General features: G+C 36.2%; 1 protein-coding gene across 5 annotated transcripts in view; it reads right to left on the bottom strand.

The window, feature by feature from the left end:
- Positions 1-20,359, bottom strand: part of CSMD3 (CUB and Sushi multiple domains 3) — a 1,012,063-nt gene that overhangs the window by 352,487 nt on the left and 639,217 nt on the right. For all 5 annotated transcript variants that reach the window (XM_083827432.1, XM_083827428.1, XM_083827429.1 and 2 more), the window contains 2 exons: positions 14,177-14,280; positions 8,832-8,944 (listed from right to left, as the gene is read on the bottom strand). In XM_083827432.1, coding sequence (XP_083683558.1) covers positions 8,832-8,944; positions 14,177-14,280 — 217 coding nt within the window. The remainder of the gene's footprint in view (positions 1-8,831; positions 8,945-14,176; positions 14,281-20,359) is intronic.

The raw sequence follows: 20,359 nt of genomic DNA, 5'->3' as shown, positions 1-20,359 counted from the left end.
CTACCAGGCAGGAAGAGCAAAGAGTAAAATAACGCATGCTGGCAAAAAGCTAGCCAGGAAGATGTCCCAGTTTTCTGTACTGGATATCATTTTGCTTAGTATATTCAAGAGAGATGCAAAACAGGAATGAGATTGAATTGCAACACCTGTGAATAACACACTTTCAGCAAAAATTGAATCAGGTACAAAGAAAAGTGTTATATTTGTGAAGTTTCTATGGGTTAGTAGAGTTACACTAAAAGTGTAAAGTACTAATTTTTTGTGACTATACTGCAGTATCTGTATTTGAGTATTTGAACTATTCATGAGACTTAGAAAATTCAAAATCGTTTGTATTCAATTAGCACAGAGATTTTAGCCATTAATGTGAAACTCTGCTTGTCATTCGTTCTGCAGGATACAGTTAGGATGCACAAGGAATAGAATGGAGGGTATTAGAATTTGATTAAATAAATCATTGGTACAACTCCATCTAGTTAACACACCACAAAACACATACAATCACATGACAACAAACAGGGGAGAGTGGATACAAAGGCAATAGAAATTATCTAAAGAGTGGAAACAACACAAGAGAACAAAAACTGAAACGAGTAAGACTGAACAGTTCAGAAACACGAGGTTTGACATGGATTTAATTCCTGATTTTGAAGTGCAGAAAGTACAAATGTTTCACTTCCTACTTCATCATTAAACAAGGATGAGGTAGTATTTAACAAAGTTTTGTAAAACACAAAACTACAAAATGAAACTGACCACACAATCTCACTGAGTTTAGTAACTTACATTTAGAAAATAGTCTAAAATAATATGAACAAAAATAATTAAAGTTGTATTTTTAGTTGAACAGACATGAAGAGACAGGCTACTCTCATAACTTGTAGAAATCAGATGAGACATTTCTAAAGCCCATATTATTGTAAACATATCTTGCTTTTCACATCTGAAATATGTGTTTGCAAACATAGTTAGAGGACTAACACTGTATTAAGCTGTCTACCTAATGCAGACTATTCAGTGTTCTGTCATGAACAGAAAAGCAAGTGCTGTTGGGCAGTTAATCCTGGAAAAACATCTGTGACAAAAACAAAAGAAAACCCATACACAGATGTCTGCAACTTGGTGTTTACTGCTATGAAAACACGATGAAATGTGGATGACAAATTCCAGAAGGCTATCCCAGGCTACAACAGTACCCCAAGCACTGAGGCGCAGAAGCCATGCAGGCAAGCAGAATGAAAGTTATGCTTTAAAAAGAAAAATCTTCTTAAATACTGAGTGTCAGAGTGTAAATCCCAACCCTAGAATTAGATCATCTATGCAGAAAAATAAATAAGGAAATCTACTTCGCTTTAAATTCACTTTTTTACCTCAGTCTTATCTAGCTTGACATCTTAGACGAGCCTATTGTAAACCTTATCATTACACTCCAGTCTAAGTAACCTTTATTTTCTTATACAATTAAATTTACAGTATCTCTGATATATCTCAAAACTAAAAAAAAAAAAAAAAAAAAAAAAAGAATTTGTGCAGATAGAAGATAAAAGGCAGAGATATGAAAAGATCCTACTTGATTCAAGAGTTTTTATTAGTGTGAGGTCAGTTACCTTGAGAAAAATAAAACGAACAAATACATAAATAAATAAAAATTTAGAAATCACTCACATCTGACCACTGCTCAGAACCTGAGGGTGTGGTATAAGGACCTGACAGAACTAGACTACCCTGAGGTTTAAATACGCATTTTTTTATTTCAACCCTAAGAGGATAGTGTCCTATGCATGAGAGGAATAACAGAAGCTTATGCACACTATGCTAATGCAGGATGGTTTTGAATATGTTCACATGACTTTGATTTCATTCCTTAAAATATTTTTTCCTATGAACTATCACTGTCATTATTTATTATATTCTGAACTTCCACAAATTCTATGGTTAAAAGTGTCTTTGGAAAAAGTGGATAAAACATATATCTAGTTAAAAAATAAAAAAAAATCAGATATACCCAAAGTTATAAAAGGAAGCTGTTTTGCAGTATAGCTACTTTTTCCTCAATTCTAGATGTACAACTTTTAGTTCCAGTGTTAAATATGTTGGAAACTGCCTGTTTCTCCATTTTTATTCTGATGGAAACTTCTTTCCTCTTCAGCATGGCTTTAGGAAGTGATTAAATGGCATCATAGAATTGCAGAATCATAGAATCACTCGGGTTGGAAGGGACCTTAAGATCATCTAACTCCAACACCCCTGCCATAGACAGGGATGCCACCCAATAGATCAGGTTGACCAAGGCCCCATCCAGCCTGGCCTAGAACACCTCCAGGGATGGGGAATCCACAACTTCTCTGGGCAACCAGTGCCAGTGCCTCACTACCCTTACAGTGAAGAATTTCCTCCTAATGTCTAGTCTAAATCTATCCTCTTTTAGTTTAAGACAATTCCCTCTTGTCCTATCACTGTCTAACCAAGTAGAGTCCTTCTCCGTCTTTTTTACAAAATCCCTTTAAGTACTGAAAGGCTGCAATGAGGTCTCCCCAGAGCCTTCTCTTTTCCAGGCTGAACATCCCCAGCTCTCTCAAGCCTTTCTTCATAGGAAAGGTGCTCCAGCCATCTAATCATCTTTGTAGCCCTCCTCTGGATTCCTTCTAACAGGTCCACATCTTTCTTGTGCTGGGGGCCTGAAACTTGGATGTAGTACTCCAGGTGGGGCCTCACGAGGGCAGAGTAGAGGGGCACAATCAATTCCCTCAACCTGCTGGTCACACCCCTTCTGATGCAGCCCATGATGCAACTGCTGGCTCATGTCAAGCCTTTCGTCCACCAGAACCCCCGAGTCCTTTTCTGCTCTCAGTGAGTTCTTCTCCCAGTCTGTACTCCTGTCTGGGATTGCCCCAGCCCAGGTGCAGCACCTTGCCCTTGGACTTGTTGAACCTCATGCGGATCACATGGGCCTACTTCTCCAGCCTGTCCAAGTCCCTTTTAATAGCATCTCTTCCTTGTTTGGTACCAAATGTACCACTCAGCTTGGTGTCATCTGCAAACTTGCACTCAATCCCACCGTCTGTGTCATTGATGAAGATACTGAAAAGCACCGGCCCCAAGACAGACCCCTGAGAGACACCGCTCATCACCAGTCTCTACCTGGACATACAACCATTGACCACTACTCTCTGGGTGTGGCCATTGAGCCAATTCCACCAGATTGTCCACCCTTCAATTCCATAACTTTCCAATTTGGAAATCAGGATGTAGTGTGGTATCGTGTCAAAGGCCTTACAGAAGATAACATGGGTCAGTCTTCCCTTGTTGACTGATACAGTCACTCCATCATAGAAGGCCACCAGATTGGTCAGGCACGATTTACCCTCGGTGAAACCAAGCTAGCTGTCCCAGATCACCTACTTGTCCTGCATGTGCCTTAACATTGCTTCCAGGAGGATTCATTCCATGATCTTGCCACGTGTAGAGGTGAGGCTCACCAGTCTGTTGTTCCCCAGATCTTCCTTTCTAGCCTTTTTAAAAATGGGAGTGATGTTTCCCTTTTTCCAGTCACCGGGGACTTCACCTGACTTCCAGGACTTTTCAAGAATGATGGAGAGAGGCTTGGCAACTACATCAGCCAATTCCCTCAGGACCCTGGGATGCATGTCATCAGGCCCCATAGACTTGTAGTTGTTAAATTGCATCAAAAGGTTCCAAAGTTGCTCTTTGCTTACAGTGGGAGGGAATCTGCTCCCCCAGCCCCACCTAGAGGTTTGGAGACTTAAGAAGTGTGGGAAGCTTTACCACTAGTGAAGACCGAGAAAAAGATGTTGTTAAGTACCTCTGCCTTCTCCATGTCTGTTGTTACCAGCCCTCCATCTTCATTTGTTAAAGGCGATACACTATCCCTAGTCTTTCTTTTGCAGCCAATATACCTGTAGAATTCCTTCTTGTTATTCTTTGCATTCCTCGACAAATTTAGTTCTGTCAGTGCCTTGGCTTTCCTGATCCCATCTGTGCACATCCGAACAGTGTTTCTGTACTCTTCCCAGAGTATGTGTCCCTGTTTCCACCATCTGTGCATTTCCGTCTTTTGCCTAAGTTTGACCAGCAGATCCTTATTCAACCATGCATGTTTCCTACCTTCCCGGAATCATTTATTACATATGGGAATCGAGAGCTCTTGCGCTCCACGGAAAATATATTTAAAGAGTAGGCAGCTCTGATCAGATCCTCAGTCCCTAAGGACCATGTCCCATGGGATCTCACCCACTAATTCTTTGAACAGGTGGAAGCTGGCTCTTCTGAAGTGCAGGGTCCTGAATTTGCTCTTAGCCAGGCCCATTTCCCTCGAGATCACAAACTCAGCCAGGGCATGGTCACTGCAACCCAGGCTTTCTCCAGTCTTAAACTCTTAAAGAGCTCTTCTGCATTGGTGACCACCAGGTCCAGTAACACTTCTCCTCTGGTTGGTTTGTCTAATACCTGGAAGAGGAAGTAGTCCTCAGTGGACTCCGGGAGTCTCCTGGATTGCTTATTGTGTGCTGTGTAGCTTTCCCAGCAAACATCTGTGTGGTTGAAATCCCCCAGGAGGATGAGAGCCTGTGAGCACAATGCTACCTGTAGTTGGAGCAAGAAGGCCTCATCAACAGGCTCCTCTTGATCAGGTGACTTGTAGTAGACCCCAACCGCAAGATCTCCTTTGTTGGTCTGGTCCTTAATTTTTAGCCACAGGCTCTCAACCTGCTCTTGTCTGTTTCTCAGAGGGAATTCTTCATAATCATTTGATTTCTTAACATAGAGGGGAACACCCCCACCCTTCTTTCCTGCCCGTCTCTCCTGTAAAGATCGTAGCCCTCCATTCCAATATTCCAGCTGTGTGATTTGTCCCACCATGTTTCCGTGATAGCAATTAGATCAAAGTTTTTTAATTGCACTGTGGCTTCCAACTCCTCCTGCTTGTTTCCCATGCTGTGTGCATTGGTGTAGAGGCACTTCAGTTGGGCTGTGGGCTGCACTGTCTTTTTAGAGGTGTCCTTCCTAATTCCTATGGGGCAATTCACAGGTGTTCCCCTGCTGTTAAAGATATTTCCATTCAGGGGTTCTTTTGAGTCACTTACAGGTGCATCCCCTTTCCCCACGGAATCTAGTTTAAAGCCCTCTTAACGAGTCTGGCCAGCTTGCTGCCCTTTTCCTGAAATTGCATAATTTCCTGAAATATTGAATGATGTAAACTATTCATTTAACTTGCCAGTAATAATCATTAATTTGTAGTTTCCTTTCATAACAGTGATTTGGAAAGCCTAAAAATATTTACTTGTTTTATTTGGTAATAGTATTAGCATAATAGTCAAAACTCATATATAATGGAAGGACTATGATTGTCATGGAATCGTGAAAATTATGACTTTGAAATAATGAACTTACAATTTCAGAATGCTAAATATTCCATACTTTCACATAAACCACAAAATCTACGCCAACATTTTAAACACAAAAACACATTACACAACAGCAAGAGAACAGAAAAATAGAAAAAAATATCTCTATAATGAATCTGAGCTTGTGGTTCTCTCCTGCCCATTTCTGATATTTATTATTTACCTAAGGAGGTGTTTTTTGTAGTTGTTGGTGGTGGTTGTTTGTTTTTTAGTGGGATACTTGAATATGAATTAAAAAAAAAAAAAGCCAAAAGAAACCACCAACACACATTTACTTTAAAATATTACTCTTTCTTAAATGTTTTAATCTCTATTTCATTTTTCAAAGATTCTAATGAGATCTAGGTATTAAAAGCATATAATGACCACATACACGTCTTAATCTAGAAAAGGTCAAAGATTATTATTTCATGAATACTTTCTGGATTCTCTCAAATGGCAGATAGGCAAAAGAGAACAAATTGTCTTTCTGTAATAACATGAATTTCAAAGAATTCTTCAGCTGAAAATCTACTGTATTAGAGAATGCAGAAGTACTCAAGAACTTACTTTTCTATTTTTCATTATTAAAAACGGTATCATACATTACATATTATTACAGTCAGAAAGGATTTGACCTTCTATTTCGCACCCTAGGTAAGTGCGAAAGGACCATTTTGGAGGACAGTGTGTAAAAAGCACTGGGTAATGACATTCCACAACTCTTTGTTCCTCCTCTCATATTCCACACAGGACTTAGAACAATTTATATTCTTGAAAATCCTCCCAGACTCAGACATAAATATCAACTGGATGGAAAAATGTCTCAAATGAATGTCAAAATGAATTTTGATGGCACGAGGCAGGCACATCTCTGCTACCTCTGAAGTTAGTTGAGTTTCAAGATTCACAGAAGCAGATATTTAGGCATCAAAACATTTCAGTGGGAAATTATTCTGGCTATTAGTGAGTACATTATCAAGTAATTAGCTCCAACAGAAACAAGATTGTAGAGTGAATTAACAGAAGATATAGTGTCAATATAATCTATAAAATTGCACTCTGTTTTTGTGTTTTTACTTTGGACAAGCTTTATTAGGACCTGCAGATTAAATGCAGATATTATATATCATGAATGTTATTCAAGTGCATTCTGTGAACTGCCTCAAAGAAATCTACCTGGTGCCTTTCAAGATTGCTCCATCGTGAAAATTGAAGCAAGGGGAGTGATTAGAAGACTCACTTCAAAACAAATTCCTGGATCTAATCTAAAATGCTAATGTATTTGTACCTCTTATGTAAGCAGAATCTTACAAGATCTAAATATATAATATATAAAAATAGATACAGTATTAGCTATAGTTAAGGTGTCTGTGTGTGTAGTGGAAATTGTGAGACAGAAGGAGCCAAGCTCTAGGAACGTTATTTCATCTAGTCCATTAAAGAGAAATACAAGCAAATTGGGCATGCGTTCTTAGTAATTTATATAGTCATTTAAACTAAAACGTCCTTCAACCCTGAAACTTAGAAAAAAAGTTTTGTTAAGTAGTTGCAAACATTTTTGAAAGTCTTTGCAATTTTATTTATTTATTTATTAGTACAGAAGGCAGTGATACGTCATATGCTTGAATGAATCTCTGATTTGGCTTTCAATTCATAACTTCAAAAATTTCTGTAATTGCAAAACTGCTTCTTGTCTGTTACATGTTATATTATCTGTTTCAATTTCTCTATTCAGAGTCTACCATCACTATCAGAAAGGACTTCAAAAATATTTTATGAAAGGGAACATTGACTGTTTCTTGGCATCTTTAATGAAACACCTTCTCAACAATAAATGCAAAGGAAACTGATACAAAAATCTTACCCTGTAATCTAGATTAAAAAACAACAACAAAAACAAAGCAAAAACAACATCTATTTGTTGAAAGCTTGGTGCATTCACATGCTATTTAGTTACCTAGTATAAAGTATCAGCATAAGAAAATAGATAAATACAGACTCAATGTTTAAGTGTACATGCAATTAAAATTGATTATATGGAGATGAAATTGAGAATAGTCACCATTACTGTCCCCCTCTACATACTCATATTCAATCAATTTTATTTTTGCGAAACGAGTGTTTATAAGAATTAAAAATAGCTCATGAATAAAACAAGATATAGTACACATTTTAAGACACTAAACAATAATCCTTTGCCCCCTGAAAACTAAAATTGCTGCAAGTAAAACTAATTTTATTTTAAAAAAATCACGTAAATAAAGTCAAGAAGTACTGGAGCTCTGCAAAATATTTCAAGCTCTGATACATAAAGATTCCATTTCCATTTTGTTATGGTTCAAGGTTTTTTCATATTAACAAAAATGCATGCCAACAGCCAAAAGAAGCTTGGGGACATAAAGAAAGAGCAACTCATGTTTTACAGGTTGACTCCCGATATGCCTATCCATTCCATCTGTCATTCTCATTCTTTTGATGTACCTAGCTTCCCCCCTGTTCCTTAACCTCCTGCTTCTCATAATTCCATTCCTGTCACAGAATGATGAACCTCAGTCCTTCTCCCTGTTCTCCAAATTATTCATAAATTATTGTTGTTTATTTGGTTCAGCTTCTGGCTTTTCTGTCTTCCCTTATGGAGAATAATTATCACACACTCTATTGCTTTTTGGCAGCAGGAAAGGACCTTGTAACTTTAAAATTTGTTTCAAGAAACACATGCAACTATGTCAAATTTGATATTAAAATAATAAATGTAACTATTCTATAATAATTCAGAAGTGTTCAGGTATGTTATTCTTATGTTTTTGGCTTCTTCTGCTGTTCATGATATATGAAAATTATTCATTCTCCCAGAAGAATTAAATAGCAACAGCTGTTTAATGTTTTGTGTTAAAGATCCCTCACTTCTTTAAAACAATAAGGAACAACAATATTAGGTCATTTTTTCTTTGTCTTGTCCCAAAACTTTTAAGTAATTCCAATTTCTGGCTTCTGTGTTTTTTTTTTCTTTTTTTTTTTTTTTTTTCCCCCTACTGTAGTAGGCATAATGAATGTTTCAAAACCACAAAGGTATTATGTGCTTTATTTGTGCATTTAGCATTAAATAGTCATATCATCATTTCATTTTTATCTTTTCAACATGAAATAACACAAAAATGTTAATCTATATGCCAAAAATTCAGTTTCTGTTATAACACATTTAATAAAAAGTAAATAAAAAGCAATTTCATGTGACATAAGACTTTTAAAGAGAGAAAAAGTATTGTTTTTTTTGTATATTTGTCCACTTAATTTGCATTTTCTTGTTTTGAAAACCAACAGAACTGGGAACAGAATGAAGATAAAAAAGAAAAATATGAAATAAAAACATTTCAAAATATTAATTTTGGTATACACTTAAAACTACATCTAATAATACATTGTTACCTTTGTAATTAACCTTGAAACCGATTGAGCCCACACTTTCATCTGTTTGAAGATGCAACCACATCTGATTACTCATGCTCACAATTAGGTCTGGTACAAAGCTCCCAGTTAACCTACAGGCAGAAAACAAACAAACAAACAAACAAAAACAGATGTAAAAGCCAAGAAGGAAACCTTAATAACAGTCTCAAAGGACTTCCACCATACCAGTAGCAATCGAGTACAATTACAATAAAAAATATGTTAAGTATTAAATAACCAGATTATTTTTTGCTTTTTGTAAGTTTAGACCCAAGATAGAAGGATTTTAAGTAACTAATTTTTATGGACTTTTTTTTTTTTTAATTCATCATGGTCAGTTCACACCAAGTGAGCCAATACAATCCTCAATGATCCAATGACTACAGATTTGATAGTTTCAAGGTTCGAATTTCAATGCAATTCTAAATGTGTATCCTCTTTGCTGAATGACATAACGTAATAGTAAAAAAGACATATTCTGAAACTTGCAGTTTGATGTTTTCACAAAATTTTGCCTGAAATTTGGTAAAAGTTTATCAGCTAAAACAGAATGTTGAAAAGTAGCAATACATTTTCCATTCTTGGAAAATGAATCACAAGTACAAGACTGTATAAGAGTGAAAACTGTTTCTTTTTTTTCCCCAGTTCTAATCATTTTTAAAACTAGCTGAAACTTAAAATGGACTATTTAAAATATATCTTGCAGTTAATTTTACTTCTCCCCTCTGATCTTTTTTAGTTTGCTTCTTTATAAAATGCTCTGCTGTGGGAGAAACTCCTGTCAAATCCCCACATCTGTGTTCACAGATGGAGCTACTACAAAGACTCTTGCCAGAATCAAACAAGTAACTGCATGGCCAAAATGATGTACTAACTGCTCATTCCCACACTAAGGGAAAGTGGTTTCAGACTTTGCCAAATTGAAAGATTAACAGGATGTTACTCAGAAACAACACTGTTGTAACAGCTAGCAGAGTTTTGTAACTGTCAATGGTGACTGACAGCAGACTTGGTGAATATTAAGACCATTGGGCATATTAATCTCTTTGTTGTGTCAGACAGAATTCCTATTACAAAAAAAAAAAAAGCAAAACTTTATTATTTCTATTTTCTGAAGTAAATTATAAATGCATATTTTTTAATATACATTTATTTTAGAAACCATATTTTTCAATGACATAGTACATGGGATAAAAATACAATTTGTAAATGCATTTTCTGAAAATAATCAAAAAAGAGAACACAGAAATCACTTGTCCTTGCTCTTTTACATCAGTATTTTAAGTTACACATTTTGAAAAATAGTTGTCAAATTCTTAACAGCTATAAATTCCTATAGCTCTTCAGCATCAACTGAGTTGCTAATAAGCAGAGAAACTTCTCAATGAGGGAACGACTTTCTGCAAGACAGGTGTGAGCGTCTGAGACAGGCATCTAAGTAAACACAGCTTGAACAGAAAAGGTGCGTTCATAAAAGCGTTACAGTAATAAACGTTCAAGTAACGATCTCTTTTTAGTAAAAGGATACAAGTTGGACTTTCCTTTTTTTTTTTTTTGGTGGGGGCGGGGGGGGGGGCAGATGTAGAGTTTTAATGGCATTTTATACATAGGATGTCTCCTGCCCTTCATCTCTGATTCCAGAGAGACACGGGTTATCTGTTATTTCTGCACCTGCAAGACCTGTGAAGTATCCTACAGAGTTCTGTATTAAGTGCTTAGTGATCCCTGTACAATATTTGGGAAGATTTGGGGGCCATCGGTAAGATCAAGATAAAAAATAGCATTATGCGGTATATATATATATATATATATAGACTTCCTCTACTGTGGAGACCTCTCATGGATGTAGGTTCTTAAACCTCTTTCAAAAGCTGAGCAGTGAACACTGTCAACAACATAAATGGATAAATTTTGTTATGATGCCTTCCTTTTTATTATACAGTTTAACAATAGTTATGACACTCAGCAAGGTGTTTTCCCCCTTTCCCTCTTCAAGACTACCTTTCCTACATACTAGTGGAAGTCCTGAAATCACCAGGACTGCAATTCTCAAGTTAGGAAGCATAATTCTATTCAAATGCCAAATGAAAAAACAGACATATTCAAACCAATGTTCTTCAGCAATTTGCTGGAGGAAAAATCATTGTTTTAAAATTTACAATCTAAAAGTAAATCTATAATATCTGATTTATTTGCTGTGCATCATATCTCAAGCAAAGTGTGACTGGCTCAGGGGAGAAAATATTTACAAGCTTTTTTAAGAACCTAATTATGCTCCATCTTCTATGTAATTTTTTAAAGTATTTTTAACCTAATAAGCTCAACTTTGATAGTCCTGATCACAGAATAACCAGTGAGCAATCCACTAGCAAATGAAAACAATACATGTGACTGAATGACTGATTTTACACTGCTATTTAATATTTATATATATATATATATAACTGGGGGACTTTCTGCCTTCTACAGGATCCTCATAGTAATTATTCTTAAAAAAATATTTCTCTAGTTATCTACAGAACAGATTCACTTACATGTTAATACTTGCCAATTCTAAATAACTCTTTAAAAAAATAAAATTATTTAGAATTCCTTTGTATGGATTACAAGTTTAATTCTGCAGCTCCATCATTTTTCCCCAACATGGGTCTCATCATCAGACATACTTCTATAAAATATCATTAATGAAATAAAATTGGACCTTTAATTAAATAAAATTTACTACATTCATCAAAATTTAAAATATTTTTGTACTGTGAGTCATTGTGTTAATTTAATTTAAATATCAATACTTCAGTTAAATGCTAGTAAGATTTGGTGAATTGCTGCTTAGTAAAAATGCTTTCCACCTGATATGATAGTCAATATTGTTTAGGCATCTAAGAATAGAGTTTAGTAGTCTAAGATTATGTCATATTGAATTATAGCACTTTAAGAAATATATTTTGATGGCTTGGTTCTGTTACCCTGTTTATAAAATAGAAATTACAGTAGTTCCCCACTTCTCAAAATTATTGTTAATAACAATTAGCACATCTAAAATCCTATGAAGAAACTTTACACTATCCTAAAGAATTTGCTCCTGAAATGCCTGTCCAAATACTGGTCTCTTCATGACACTGAAGGAACAGAAAAAGTACAGAAATCAATAAAAAATGGAAGGTCAGATGGTTTATTTTCTGAAGGATAAAAGGGAATTCATGATGAAAATCTGTAAATCCTGAAACAAATGTATTTTCTGCTCAAAGTTTTGTGATGAACAATATTAATTAGATGAAATTAGGAAAGAAAAAATGAAGGTAAACTGGCTCCTGAATATTCAAAACAAACAATTTTTTGTTATGTAAAGCTACAATATATACAAATAGTTTGAATAAATTTCCATTTGATATACTGCAAGGGCTGTCACTCTAAGGAATCCTACAGTTGTCATTCTTTTATTATTATTATTATTATTACTAAATACATTTTGTAGTAAACATTTAGCACACCTGCTTCTGTTACGTGACCTGCTGTTTCAGCTTTTAACTTGTTTGAAATTCATCTATAGAACTGATGAACATAAGGTACTGACTGAGAGGCCAGTTTATTGAAAAATAAGAAATAAATATTATTTAGAATCACAGAATCACAGAATTGAAGGGGTTGGAAGGGACCTCAAAAGATCATCGGGTCCAACCCCCCTGCCAAAGCAGGTTCCTTAGAGCAGGCTGCCCAGGTAGGCGTCCAGACGGGCCTTGAATACCTCCAGAGAAGGAGACTCCACAACCTCCCTGGGCAGCCTGTTCCAGTGCTCCATCACCCTCACCATGAAGAAGTTCTTTTGCATGTTGGTACGGAACTTCCTGTGCTCTATCTTGTGGCCATTACCCCTTGTCCTGTCCCCACAAACCATTGAAAAGAGGTTGGCCAAATCCCTCTGTCTGCCACACCTCAGATATTTATACACATTGATAAGATCCCCTCTCAGCCTTCTTTTCTCCAGGCTGAACAGACCCAGGTCTCTCAGCCTTTCCTCACAGGGAAGATGCTCCAGGGCCTGTATCATCTTTGTGGCCCTCCGCTGGACTCTTTCCAGGAGATCCCTGTCTTTTTTGTACCGGGGAGCCCAGAACTGGACACAGTACTCCAGGTGAGGCCTGACCAGGGCAGAGTAGAGGGGGAGGATCACCTCCCTTGACCTGCTGGCCATGCTCCTTTTCATGCACGCCAGGATCCCATTGGCCCTCTTGGCCACGAGGGCACACTGCTGGCTCATGGTCAACCTGTCGTCCACCAGGACCCCCAGGTCCCTCTCCTCAGAGCTCCTCTCCAGCAGGTCATCCCCCAGCCTGTACAGATATGTTGAGTTGTTCCTTCCCAGGTGCAGGACTCTACACTTGCTCTTATTAAACCTCATTTGGTTTCTTCCTGCCCATCTTTCCAGCATGTCCAGGTCTCACTGAATGGCAGCACAGCCTTCTGGCGTGTCAGTCACTCCTCCCAGCTTTGTGTCATCGGTGTACTTGCTGAGGGCAGACATTATTCCCTCATCAAGGTCATCGATGAAGATGTTGAACAAGACCAGACCCAGCACCAACCCCTGGGGAACACCGCTAGTCACAGGTCTCCAGCCGGACTCTGCGCCGCTGATCACCACCCTTTGAGCCCGGCCAGTCAGCCAGTTCTCAACCCACCTTACTGTCCACTCCTCTATCCCACACTTTCTCAGCTTTGCTATCAGGATGTCATGGGAGACAGTATCGAAAGCCTTGCTAAAGTCAAAGTAGTTGACATCCAGTGCTCTCCCCCCATCTACCCAGCTGGTGATGCCATCATAGAAGGCAACGAGGTTGGTCGAGTGAGTGTTCTGGACTGAACACAACCCCTGTTCCCCTGGGCCGCTCAGGTGGAAGACACAGAAGAGGGTGGATGGTAGGGAAGGTGTTTTTGGTTTGTTTTAGTTTCTCACTGTTCTTGTCTGTTAGTAAAAGGCAATCAATGATATTAATCTCCCTGCACTGAGCTTGCTTTGCCCATGATGGTAATTGCTGAGCAATCTCCCTGTCCATATCTCAACCCTTATGCCCTTTTTTATCATATTTTCTCCCCCTCTTAGTTTCAGGACAGCCCGTGAGAAAACAGCTGTGGTGGAGTTTAGCTGTCAATCAAGGTGAAACTACCAAATGTACTTAACCAACACGTCACCTTCAATCACTTTTCAGAATCTCAGTAAAATTATTTTTTGTTGGGATTCAACTGACTGTAATCACTATTAACTCTCATCAAAATTCACATTAATGATATTCTGTAATGTATATAAACTGTAAATACAAAAGACTTACACTTGAAGCACAGTTTTAGGATCACCCACTTCTCCTCCATCACCAATTGTCAGTGTGTCATAGCCAATCTCCAGATCAAATTCTTCAAAATTTATCTGTATGACCTAGGAAATAAAATAAGCAAATGTATTTTAAAATTACAGAAATGACCTGAGAAATGCCTGTAAATAAAGTTTTCAGCACTATAAGAAAAAGACGATTTCAAATTAATAATTTTATTTAACTTTAGAATATCTTACAATAAATTATTGCAATTAACCCAGGCTTACTTCATGAAACGCAAAATTATAATAATTTTAAGGTATCATCTCTGGTATCACTCTGCTGACCTCCTCAAAATACTGTCATTTCACTTATTTATGCAGTTGTTACATATTTAATACAATACTGAATAATTGTATTACATTTTGATTAAGATATAGTCAAAGGGCAACATAATTGTATTTCATGCAATACAACTGTCTTCAAATAGCAACTGAATAACTGCACTTTGTTGAATAAATGCAGTAAAGGTGCAGAACATAATTTACACCTGACATCTGGCTCAAGTGGCATAATGCTGGATCAAAGGTATAAACCAATTTTTAATGAAAAATGCAACCTTCAGGAGCACAATTTTCTTTTATATCCTGTAATCTAAACTTCAATATGCATATTTAATGCTTGAAGGATGAAAATTTCAGCTCTATTTAAAGAATACAATGAGTATTTCAATTACAGCAAAATTCAACCATATTGTTAGAAAAGAAACATATTTCTCCATCTATAAATTAAGCATACATACTCTTTCTTTATGAAAATAGCAAAAGTTCCGCAAATATTCATATATACAAAAATGACAGAAGGCCTATGCACAATAATTTTTAATACCCATGTCTATAATAAATGGTCTTTAATTATTGTTATAAGTGTGAACTAAGAATGTGCTTGAGGTGTGGAAGTAATTTTGATGGATAACTATTGAGTCATTGACAGCTCATGCTACTGCCATGTTACACTGGGGTTCTAATAAGTGTTTGAAAAAGGACATATTTTTATGATCTTTCTGAAAATATATTTTAAATCACCTGTTACTTTTCTTGGCCCCAAAATATTATGAGAAATAACAATAGAATTGGGAAAGAATATATGGAAGTGGAAGACAAAAGCTAGTACAGGCAAGTTGGAGAAACTGATGTATGTTGCAAGGAATGTAATGTTCCAAAGGAAGGAGGAATTCTTTTCCTTACATGTGTAAATAGGAGTATATGTACAGTGAGGAAGTGTACACAGTTTACTCAATGTATTCACATATGCAAACATGCATGTTTATGTGTATGCATGTGTGTTATACCCCATGAAATATAGTCAGCTACAGATAGTTAAGCACCAGATGGAGGGGAAAAGGAAATTGAGTAGACACTTAGCTGCTTTATTCTGATTGAGTAAAGTAGACAAAATCTTCCTAGCATAAAAACAATATTCTGGATAGCTTGTATTTTTCTAAGAATTTAAAGTTTGCCATAAGAATTTAAACTGAAATCCATAACTAGATTTAAGGTCGATACATATCTCATTTATTTTTTTATTAAAAAAAAAAAAAAGTCTTCATTTCTAGCCCATCTTTAAATTATGTTCAATTATATGTACTGTTACATCAGAAGAGGACAAAAGCTAAACCACAACATGGGAGTTTTGGGACAAATAATGTTAGTATTGAAATCACTTTGAACATATATATTTTGCTTATTAATAGTCAAATAGATTTGCCTATCAATATCAAGACATGCTATATGAGTTCCCTATGCCGTAAGGGAACAAGAAATCTAAGATACAAAGAAAAAAAATGTATAATTGGTTCATCCAGCTAAATCCTCATCCTGTGTTCCACTAAAGATAAAAAGACCTAATCTCACTATCATGTATTTCTAGGTAAATGCAACAGTAAACAGTAACTGATTTTTAAAAATTTAATATCCTAACAGATAATTCATATTCATTGGATACGGCCACATTTATGGAAAGCCTCTGTCTTTCTGTAACTGAATTACTTGACTTTAAGTGTCAGAATGCTAAAATAGCTTTTCATTAGAAGAATTAACAATACTTAATACTTGGCATATTTCACTGGAAAGGAGAGGACTGAGGATGAGGAAAAATATAAGATGTTCCTTTGCAAGAGTTTCATGGGTTTACTTAGGGCTGAAACAAATATATTTCTTTAGAGATGACATTACAGTTCAAAATATTTTATTTCACTGGAAAAAAGTATGATTTCTCCCATTATTTAATAATGTTGCTCAGAAATAAAGAAGTAAGAGAAACTCCATGAAAATTGTCTAGCTGGTAAGGGATTATGATGGAATATGAAAAAATAACTGTGGCTTTTTTTTTGTTTGTTTGTTTGTTTTTTTCCAAATCACAGGCTTCAGCTTGAGTCTACATGTCTCCGGTGAATCCCTGAGTTATTTACTTACTAGATTATTGGCTGTTCTGATGTAATCTCTCATTCTTTTGCCATCTGACACTCTTTTCTGAGATAAAGAATGCTTTTATTTTCACTCAAAATGGATATACAGGAAAAAAAAAAGTTTATTTCTTGCTTTTCTTGCATTAAATTCTTTCAGAAGAGCCTGTTTTATTAGAAGATTTGTAACCCACTCTATTTGTAACTCACCTAAAACTGCCATAACAGGAAAGGTACAAATTTGAAAAGTGTACCTGTATAGAGACATACATGCATTTCTGGGATTTCATGCTGTGCTGTTTCTTTTTGACATGCCAAGTACACAATATACAATATAAAATGTACTTGAAATCTTTGCAAGTGAATGGCAAGAAAATAAATACTCTGAGCAATAAGATATACCCTTAGAGTCCTTGTTTTACAATGTATGATTTAGTTTGATCAGACCCCAAGATGATTAGAGCTGGCTTTGTACTGATTATTCCCTTTAGAATACTGATCAGGTATTTTGATGATAGCATATAGAGTTGAGGATGGTGAATCCTTTCAAAATAAAAACTGAGGTTTAGGTAAGATAACTGAATAACATAAATCTTTGTAGTAAACGCACCTGAAAAGGTGATAGATCTGTAAATGGCAGACCGAAGTTAGGTGGCATCCTTGAATTAATTTAACATGAGAGCAATACAAGGTAATTCTAGATTTTAGTCTGCTATTATTTATGAGGATAAATAAATACTTCAGAAAAAAACTGTGCTGATTTATTACTATATTCTCCATATTTTTAAACAAGATCAGCATTACTAAACTGTGCCTTTGATCTAGGTACTACATACACAGCAATCAGAGGCACAGGGACTGGTGTTCTTTATATATATATTCAAGTAAAGTATTTTTTTCCAATTTTCCAGAGCAATGTGGAATCAGTATTAATGGAAATGAGATATGGGCTGAAAAACGTTGCAGGCCCCTGCAGGAGCAGGCCCCGGGCCGGAGCTGCAGCCTGTGGAGAGGAGCCCACACAGGAGCAGGGGATCTGGGGGGAGCTGCCGCCTGTGGGGGACCCATGCTGGAACAGTTTGCTCCTGGGGGATGGACCCCATGGTACGGAGCCATGTGGGAGCAGTTCTTGAGTAACTACTGTCTCTGGGAAGTCTAGACACAGGAGCAGGGGAAGAGAACGGCCACAAAGAGATGAAGCATTATCGGCAGACTATAACACCCATTCACAGTTCTGTGCCACTCAGGGGAGGAGGTGGAAGTGCATGGATGCAGGGGGAAGGTGTTTAGAGTTTGCTTTTTGTTCTCACTGCTCTAGTCTGTTATCAATGAGTGATATTGAATTATATGTATACATGAATTACATTAATCTCCCTTACGCTGAGTCTGTTTTGTTCATGACAGTAACTGGGAGGTGAACTCCCCGTCCTTATCTCAACCTGTGAGCTTTCCTTTCATCGTATTTTCTCCCATTCTGTTGAGGAAGGGGAGTTGAGAGAGTGGCGCAGTGGAGCTTAGTTATCCATTGAAAAGCACCACACTATCCTGATACAGACTAATTATATTTTGAATTTTATTTCAGATTAGTTTATTCCAGGATATTATTAAAAATGTTTCTACAGACTACTACCAAGGAAAAAATGAATTATTTTACGTTCCTCCAAATATATAAAACCAACAAATTTATATAAAAATGATATACTGCGCTATGCACTCCTTATTCGCTAAAATAAAGAGAAAAGTAGCTAAATGGAAGGTAATATTCTTTCTCCATGCTGGACTGCTTTTGCTGTTTACAAACCCAGAAGCAATAAACAATTTATAATTCATAGATTCACAGAATCATTTCGGTTTGAAAAGACCTTCAAGATCATCAAGTCCAACTGTTAACCTAGCACTGCCAAGTCAATCACTAAACCATGTCCTTAAGCACTACATCCACATGTCTTTTGAATACCTCCAGGGATGGTGACTCAACTACTTCTCTGGGCACCCTGTTCCAATGTCTCACAAACCTTTCAGTGAAGAAATTTTTCCTAATATCCAACCTAAATCACCCCTGGCACAATTTGATGCCATTTCTTCTTAGCGTATCATTTGTTGCTTGGGAAAAGAGTCCAAACCTGACCCCAACTGGCATTAATTGTTGAATTAAATTTATAAACCCAAAAACAAATAACAAAAAGATGGTAATACTAATGATAACTATCAAAAATATACAGAAAAAAAAAACTATCTGAAAATTATGATGTTAAACTTTATTCTCCAATAATTTTGTAAGCACTCTTCCAAAGGAAAAATGTGAGCACAGATCTAATGTCTAAAAAACTTCAGTAGACCTATCACATTTTTTGCCTTGGAATACAACATCCTTTGGAACCCACTCATTGGACAAAAACTAGTTTGCTACTCAGACTCAGAAGTAACACATCAGAAGACTTTTCTTGAAAGTTAATGTCTAAATTTAGACCTTCCCATAGTTCTTCTGAAGGAGAACATGCTTACATGGATGTGTTCCAGACAGCAATCTTTCCAGACAATTGTTCGATATTGTCTAGTTCCTAATGGAACTAGCTCCTCAAAGATTTTTCAAGAAAAGCAGTATTTCAGATGGAATATATATATATATATATATATATATAAATGTTTTTAAATTTTAAAACATATGAAGCAAAATGGTGTGTAACAGAAGTCTATGTGCATCAGAACTGCTTCTGAAGGGGAAGTGTAAAGATTTAAAGTTGTATGTATTTCCATATGTGCATCTGTTATCCTAAAGCTTCCAATGCAAATGTAACTCTAAAAATATTTTTGGATATGTAGTAATATTTTCACTCCATAAAATCTGTCATTTTTACCAGTAAAATAAGTATGAAGATATTTCTAAAAATGGTACAAATCTCTCTCCTCAGAAGAGTACTTAAAAATTAAGCTAAGATATAGCTTAAATAAGCTGTATCTTAAGACAATATTGAGAAATGAATTTGAAATAAAATATCCTGCCAAGAATACAATATAATTACACACAATTTTGCTGCATACTGCACATAATTGAATGATTCAAAAGATCCAGGAGCTGCTAGCAGCTGTGTAGCATAACAATAATTTAATTTGCTCTTCGGTAGCTACCTACTACATGAGCAAAACGTAACCCAAAATGAAAGTCTAAATATTAAGCATTTCTGTCCTTTTATTTATTTATTTATTTATTTTTAGCATCAGAGGGGAAGAGAAAAGGAGGAAAAAAGGAGACAGAAAATTTGGAGATTTATAAAACATTACAGGAAAAGGTTACTCCTTCCAGAAGACAAATACTCACTAGCTCATCCTACCACATTGCTGAATCAATTTGTTAGCAATAGGACTCAACTGCAGGCATCTACAGTGCAAACATCAGTATTTGGTCTAGGTTTATTCATAACCAGTGAAAATATGTGTAGAGTGTAATCTATTTCACCAGGAGGCAGGTAACACACACTAGATTGAGCATAGTCTAGAAGTACCTATTTCTCTTTCTTGATTATAAAGTGAGACTAGGCATTTTTGAATGTGTATCTATACTGTGGACAACGAAAATGGAATTAACTTGCATAAATATATTAATGTAGTACCATCTGAGATGCAATGAAGAAGCCAAAAGAAACACAAAATTGGCAGATACCAGAACTCTTTTGGGCAGGCTGATGGAGACCAGATAGGTTTATCCTGGAATATTTTATGTTAGCGGTTGCCAGGAA

This window comes from Anser anser, assembly GCF_964211835.1.
Source record: "Anser anser genome assembly, chromosome: 2".
NCBI lineage: Eukaryota > Metazoa > Chordata > Aves > Anseriformes > Anatidae > Anser > Anser anser.
Note: the sequence above shows the minus strand (reverse complement) of the source record. Positions and strands in the feature narration are given on the sequence as shown.